This window comes from Montipora foliosa, chromosome 12 (assembly GCF_036669935.1).
Source record: "Montipora foliosa isolate CH-2021 chromosome 12, ASM3666993v2, whole genome shotgun sequence".
Taxonomy (NCBI): domain Eukaryota; kingdom Metazoa; phylum Cnidaria; class Anthozoa; order Scleractinia; family Acroporidae; genus Montipora; species Montipora foliosa.
Genome location: NC_090880.1, coordinates 30,217,749 through 30,225,248, shown reverse-complemented (window position 1 = coordinate 30,225,248; position 7,500 = coordinate 30,217,749). Strand labels below are relative to the sequence as shown.

Genomic DNA, 7,500 nt, shown 5'->3' with positions numbered 1-7,500 from the left:
GAGAACATACGCCAAAAAACAACAACAACAACAACATATATGGGTTATTGACCAAGCGTGAGGTCAAGATGGCTAGATATTGGCCATGTTTTTTTTTTTGCGTGTTTATGGACCGAGGCGAAGTCGAAGCTTGGTCAAATAAAGAATTTATTATATGGGATCTTTGATCTTGCGGGACCAAGCGAGGAATCCCAATCGGGCAACATAGCTCCATCTTGCCCGCTCGGGTAGCCAATCACAGCGCGGGATTTGGTTCATCTTGTGCGCTCACGGAGCTAGTCATATAATATCATTGGTTAAAAAAGGAAAAATAATCTTGCTTCTCGTGCGACACGCACTTGAGCACATATTTTTGCAGTACTCTTCATACCAACAGCGTGAAATCACCAAATTTGAGGTTTTGTCGAGGAAAACCATTCACTGAAACCACTCCAATTTATTTTTGGGATAGTTCTCCCATATTGTATGATGTGAACGAGATGGACTAATCGCGAAAAACTAACGATATTGCAAAGTTATATTTTGAGGTGACGTTTCGACGACCTGAGCCACCGTTGTCGATCTTAAGTCGCTAAGATTAAAATTTAAATACTTTAGCTAGGAATGCTTGATCAGTGTACAGAAATCTAATTCATGACGTTTGAAATCATTTCTCTATAGCACAAAAGCCTGATCCTTCATTGGATGTAGAAGGACCATTGAGTGAAATCAAGAATGCTGAATTTCGTCCTCATTCACCGCTCTTTGGGAAGAAGGAGGCCTTACTGAAAGAGGGTCTTGAACGCCGCCGACGTTGTATATCCTGGCGTTGCTAGTGGTGAAATAGAAATAATTAGGACTCCCTTAATTGAAAGAGTGAGTTTACCAATGTCCAGAAATGCACCTACTGAGATGCACATTTAATTTTAATAACTGTGCCATTAAAATATTTAAGTCAACTATTCATTTATCGCCGACCAGTTGTCTCAGTTGGTTGAGAAACGGACTACTTTGCGGGAGGGCGTGTGATTAAAACTAAAAACTCCAGCCTGACCAACACTCAGGGACTTTGTTTGTGTGTTTGTTATTTATTTGTTTGAGCAGGTTGAAGTTTGGCAGCTATTCAGCTTGTGGACTTGCTACAGTATATCCACCCAACCATGCACTCACAAAGGACAGCCACAACACCGGGATTTTCATCCCCTACTCTTCTCGAAAACTGTGTGGGTTCATTAACGTCCCGCAGGGAACTTACGAACTTGAAAGATATTTATGAGACGGGGCCTACGGTTTATAGTCCTTATCCAACAAAACTTGAAAGTGTAACCATTTGCAGGTGTAATTGACTAATTTCACTATCCCATAATGCAATACGTTTTTTTGGAGGCGGTGGGGGTCTTTACATAAAAAAAAATACAAGTTATTTACTCTTCGGACTGTATCATACTTCAGTGAACTACATATCCATCTTGTGTTAATGCAAACAACCCCCCCCCCCCCACCCCTATGGTGAAAACCATGACTTAGACTCTCTAGTCTTCTCGGAGAAAGACGATGAACCGTAGGCCCCGTCTCACAACCTTTCACTGTTCACAACCCAGTGGGACGTAAAAGAACCCACGCACTACTCGCAAAGAGTAGGGAGAGGAACTCCAGTGTCGTAGTCTGTCCTCTGTGTTATAGCTAGGGGATCGAAAGATCGAAAAATGTAAAAGATTAATTGGGTCTCTCTCTCTCTCTCTCTCAATATTGTCATCGTATCGTATTTCTTTGGTTAGGGTTACCGTAACTGTATATGTTCGATTGAAGAGGACACTTCATGACAATTATATCTAATGTATTTCCGGAGACTAGTGATGATGAATTTGAGAAGAAGGATAAGGCGACAGTATTTCGTGATGCCGCATTACTTCTCGCTCGATCACCGGTACACGGCCACATGTACACCCCACTGAAAAATGCTTATGGTGTACAGCAAGTTGTTAGGGGAGGTACATTAGCATTAGAGTTTTGAAGCAAGCAACTGTGGACAATCTTCCTGTCGGTGTACGTTGGATCACTGGCTTGATCTGATCGGCGTAATTACAAGTTGAGAAACTAAATATTTTAAGCATAGAAGCAATCCAATGTAAACTCTCATTGTACCTGAAGAAGGCTGGTTTGGCCAGCGGAAATATAGTACACCACTAAAATCAAATCTACGTTGTATCAGCTCTTGCTTAAAATATTTAATTGGCTCCTATCCCCATTTGGATGGGGATGGGTCGTAGGAGATTCAGGAGAAGAGAGGTGATCCTGATCGCATTAAATGAGTGACTGTCTCCATTTAGGGCTACTAGGCTTACAAAAAGCTGTCTCTGGAAATCATGAACATAGACTTGATATGACAGTTGGGCTCCTGGTTCTCCCAAATACGCAACTTTCAACTTCCATTAATATCTTTTGTCTTTATTTTCAGTTGTTAGGAACCCTGTTTCATTCCTGGCAAGATTTACTGCACCTAAAGCCGGAAAATATTCACTGGATTGGGCTTGCACAATCAGTTACAAATGTGACCCACTTAAGCACAATTATCTTGTATTTGCATGCCTGCCTGATGGAATAATAAAACAAATGCTCCATGACAGTATTGTTTTCTTACTTTTGTCCCCATTTGTTCTTGTCTAGTTTTCTGGCGATGAAGTTTTTCCCGTGCGGATCCACTGTTTTGGTCACTAAATGATGAAGTTGTCGTTTCTTCTTCCTCGTTCCTTCTTCGTTCGTTCCTCGTAGTTAGTATCCGTCGTCCTGTACCCGGAGAAAACCTCTCGATGCAGAGTAGAGAACCAACAAACTCAACCCACATGTGACGCCGAGTTTGTGAATCGAACCCGGGCCACATTGGTGGGAGGCGAGTGCTCTCGCCACTGCGCCATCCCTGCACCCCCTGGAAACGCAGAAAAAAGGCAAGGCAAACAAAGCTTTTAGAAAGCCAGTTGTCTCACTGATACATGGCACAACCTAATAGGTCAAAGCTTATCGTGAAGCAAAATCACTCGCTTCTACCACCGACAAGCCTATCGTTTGAGAATAGAATTAAATTGATGCCAAAGCATGAGGCCAAAAGGTCACATTCACATTAATCAACACCAAGAAACTAAAAATATCTCATCAAGAACTATTTTCTTGGAAGAAAATATATCACACAGTAGTATGGAGGTCCAAATCTGAAGTCTCATAGAACAAAAACCATTGCTAAATAAAATCTTAATGGAAGCACCTAAAAGAGGCTTGTCAAGTAAAGACTCCTGTGTTCCACATAATAATTAAACACTACGGGTTTAAAAAAGACATGTAATAGGCCATTTTCGAAATATGATAAATAAACCGTCTGAGGTCCAATCGCTCAGTTTTGAACGTGAGTAAAGGCGTACCGTTAAATCCAAAACTTTCACTCAAAGTAAACGGCCTTGGATGAAAATCAAAGCTCAAAATTTTGCCAGTCAGGTGTTAAGCAAACACACTTTCAAAATCTGAAGGAAAAAAGGAAGTGATTTTTTTTTTGTCACAGGGGCCCTTAAAAAGACCCTGACTTCAAAATTGACCATTCAAAGGGTCTTTGAATCATAACTTTTCAAGCTACATTTATAACTCTCTAAACCAGAGTAGCATCAGACTATGTCTACGATTTGACTTTAATTATTATATGTCACAGGCCATTTGCCCTTGCATTACCCCTATACCGCAAAAACCTCCCCATGTCATCTGTTACCATAGAAACTACTGTCGCTTTAAAAAAGAATGCATTACCAACAATAAGATAATATTCATCAATGTTGTTGCTGTAGTGTAATTCCTTTGCTTACAAGTGTATGCAGGCATTCCTACATTAGAGACACAAGGACTCCTGAAATGGAAAACTTTCTCCATTCAAACAAAACACTTTTGGAAAACGAAACTATGAACATAAAGCAGTGTCATTTAAAAACATGTTCTATGTTCCAAACACTGCTGGCAAAAATGAGGTAGGGAGTTTGAGCAGACAATAGCAACAACAATAAAGACAAAAATTCAAAATGTTACTCTTTCGTGATTCTTCCACCTCTTTCAATTTGCTTCAGGGGGCTAAGTATCACTTTGTTGGAATAACATGAACTGTCCCCTCTGATGGAGAACAACCATTTTAAGTTGTATGTTCTCACAGTCATCAAAACCTTAAATTAGACAATTTGACATTGTTTTCACACAGACTATTTTCCCAATTCCATAATGCAATACTTTTTGTGCGGGTGGGGGGGGGGGGGCGTCTTTACATAAAAACAATACAAGTTATTTATTCTTGAGACAGTATCATGTTTGAGTAAACTGGATTGTTTTAATGCGAATAACCCCCCAAAATCAACTGTATTATGGGATTTGCAAAAATAGCAAAATTATTTTTTTTTTCTTATCTTACGAATGAAATCAGTTTGAGGCAGTTGCTATTACTGATATCATAGAGGCCACAGAGTATGTTTGAAAATGGGGGGTAAGGGGTGGGCGTAGTTCGGTTTTGTTATGGATCACGGAAGTGTGAGGGGAGTGGGGAGAACAAAAGTGTGGGGGGGCGGGCTACAGTCCCTCCCCTCCATATCCACAACCCCTGTATCATTGCACTAACTCCCTATTCTCAAAAATCTTTACCTGGAGCTACTATGTACAGTAAACCTTACACAGCGCACCATCCCTCTGTCTACAAAATTACTGAACAGAAGCAACTCATTCAGCTAATTCCACTCCACTTCACAGATGTGTAAACAATTTTGTTGGTGTCCTCATTCATAGAACAGAGAAGTGCTATTTTCTTTACACTTGCACCCACTCTTCCAGCAGAGATAATCTCAAATGGTGTGATCTTTCTTTCCCAGGGAATAATAATCACTACATAAAATGAATGATATCTCGAAGGGTCACCCGGATAGGCAAGAAAATCTCCTCCAAAACTGGCACCTGATGTTAAATAAAACCTTTTTTCCCACAGGTCTGCAAACACCTTGTAACGTAGCCTTTCTGGGTCTGTTTGAGGATATGTCCAACGCGCTTGTTGTGCAGGTATCAGTCTTTGAGGCATTGTGCTTGGAATATGAAGCAAGGTTCCGTGTTCTGAATATTCTGAATTACTCTTTCCATCTTCTGAACTTGTCGACAAGCTTTCTACATCAGCCTTTATCGCATCACTGTATGGGACTATTTTTCCTTGGTTGCAAATCGTTAAGGTGATGTTAGAATAACTTGATTGTTTTCAACAAACATAGAAAAGCCTGAGGGAACACCAGACAAAAAAAATCGAAATCTGTGCGGAGGCAACATTCCGTCCGAAGAGATATTTCAATTTACGCAATTCTCAGTATAAGAAACTAAAATCAACACAAGTTTCACGCAGGCTGTTTGTTTGTTTTTGTTTTTTAGGATAAGCTATCACCAGCCGCTTCTCGACGCATGCGCGGCGTGTTTGGGGTTGGGACCGTCTCTTGCCTCATTCTGAGCAACTTGTTGTTTTTATGTGGAACAGATCCCGTCTGGTTTTATATCAAGAGAATGTTCTTTGATGGTGTGTTTCATTATATGCTTTTTCTTTTGTGTGATAAAATCTGCTCTCAATTGATGGTCTATGGTAGTTACGCAATACCGTCGCATCTTTGTACACGTTTTCACAGTTAGTCTTGAAATGATCAGACATCAAGTTACATGGAAAATGTGAACACCCAACGGCAAATTTGAATGTTTTTTCCAAGCTTCACCACCTTTGCTCCTAATTGAATCCGTGTATGGTTCGGCTAGTTGAACGAACTAAAGTTATGAAGAATGATCTTGCAATTTTAATTGACGTTTTCTGTGACGTCGCCGTTTTATATCTTGCACGCGCGTTTTTGCTTGTTTCCCTGCGCTTTGAGAAACTTTAAATCTCGCTGCTTGGGGCGCGTGGCGATTTGTCAGTGCAATTACTTTCGTTTTTCGATGACAACACACACACACAAACGTCACAAACCGTTCTCTCGGTCGACCTCTTTGACATGACTCTTAACGTTTTTAAAAATCTTCGCTGGCCCTCTTCAGCCCCATTCTCTCCCTGTTCTGGACAAAGTGGTGATTATTCAATTAAACACATTTCAACCGTCTCTTAACAAAACTGGTGCAGATCATTTTCATTTTTGCCAATCCCAGTTTATGTCTGCTCATTCTTGAAAGCTATATATATATAACAATGTTTTCCTAATCGATATCGTTTCATATGGATTTCGACACAGTAAAGCTGTTTGAATCACCTGCCCAAAGGGATTTTACTAAGGCTGTGGTCAGACATTGCAATAGCTGTTTTCGCTAGCTCCTCCGATTTGTTTGCAGTAGAGCACTGATCAGACTAATCGGCAGGTTGAAGGTTTTATTCTTGTAGCAGCGTATGTTTCCTCTAAAGGATTTTTTAACTGTTCGAATGTGTTGGTCTTTTTTTTGTAATTCAACCGCGTTGGTGCTCTAAGGCGTCTCGCAGCGACAGTGAGAAGTCATAGTTCGCATTTATTTACTAACGCTGTCTTTATTTGTAGGTTGGCCTTCATCGGCAGGTCTGCTTCTTTTTTCCATGTATCTTGTTGTGCAAACCAATATGGAGCTAAACAGGCATATGTCTTCATGGTGACACGGTATCGCTGGTATTAAATGAAGTCTTTGAGACTCACAACGCCTCAAGATCTTTCTTCATTACTGAACTCGAAGCCGCTGGACACAGAACAGTTTTTAAGAGCTTTAGACAACTGATTGAGCGTCTGTTCTGTTTCTGTCGACTTCTTTAAGACAAAAAACAAAGATCAACTTAGTAAATATATAGTAATTTATCGTGTGTATATAACCAGAGGATATGAGTACTTTTGATTCTGGTAAATTGATTGTCTTAAGTATGCAGTTGCAAACGATCTTGGAAAAAAAACTCCACAGATGAAGTGGACTCGAACCCACGACCGCGCGATTGCGCATGCGTTGTCCACTGTTCTTCCTACCAATCCTTCACCCCGAATTTATGATACACACAATTATAAAATAATTAGGATAGTACGCGCACTCTCATTGGTCAATAGCTTTGTTTAGATGAGAGTATGGAAACACGGCTGTGACATCACACGAATTTTGATTGGTTGTGTTATCAGACGCGCGTTTTGATTGGCTGGTAGGAAATATGAGCGTGTATCAAGAAAATCTGTTTCAATCTAGAAGTAAAAAAGCCAGCATTTTGCTCAGTTCATCTGTTGAATTGTCTTTGAGAAATATTTTATAAAAGTCGACAGTTATGCAAACCTTCGACTGCGTCTCGGGTTTACATAACTGTCTCGAATTCTCCCAACTCCCCCTCGTGTTTAGCTGAGGTTATGGAAAAACACGGAAAACATCCTCTATTGCTTAATTGCTAATTTGCTCTGAATTGACTATTGCTGTTAATAGGCCTTATTCACAATAGCCGCCATGTTGGTTTTCAAATTGTCATGCAAATTAGCCATGTGTTACGCTGGG

The 7,500-nt window shown here is 40.3% G+C and overlaps 1 protein-coding gene and 1 long non-coding RNA gene across 3 annotated transcripts in view; both read left to right on the top strand.

Moving 5' to 3' along the window:
* The window catches only part of LOC137979183 (uncharacterized), a 15,754-nt gene extending 13,151 nt beyond the window's left edge, over nucleotides 1-2,603 (top strand). For both annotated transcript variants that reach the window (XR_011118264.1, XR_011118263.1), the window contains 2 exons: nucleotides 661-855; nucleotides 2,438-2,603. This is a non-coding gene — a long non-coding RNA (uncharacterized lncRNA). The remainder of the gene's footprint in view (nucleotides 1-660; nucleotides 856-2,437) is intronic.
* LOC137980420 (protein-cysteine N-palmitoyltransferase HHAT-like) overlaps nucleotides 1-7,219 on the top strand; it is a 96,156-nt gene extending 88,937 nt beyond the window's left edge. The window contains exons 11-12 of the mRNA XM_068827861.1: nucleotides 5,407-5,548; nucleotides 6,543-7,219. Of these exons, the coding sequence (XP_068683962.1) occupies nucleotides 5,407-5,548; nucleotides 6,543-6,634 (234 nt within the window). The 3' untranslated portion in view covers nucleotides 6,635-7,219. The remainder of the gene's footprint in view (nucleotides 1-5,406; nucleotides 5,549-6,542) is intronic.
* The last annotated feature ends 281 nt before the right edge of the window (nucleotides 7,220-7,500 follow it).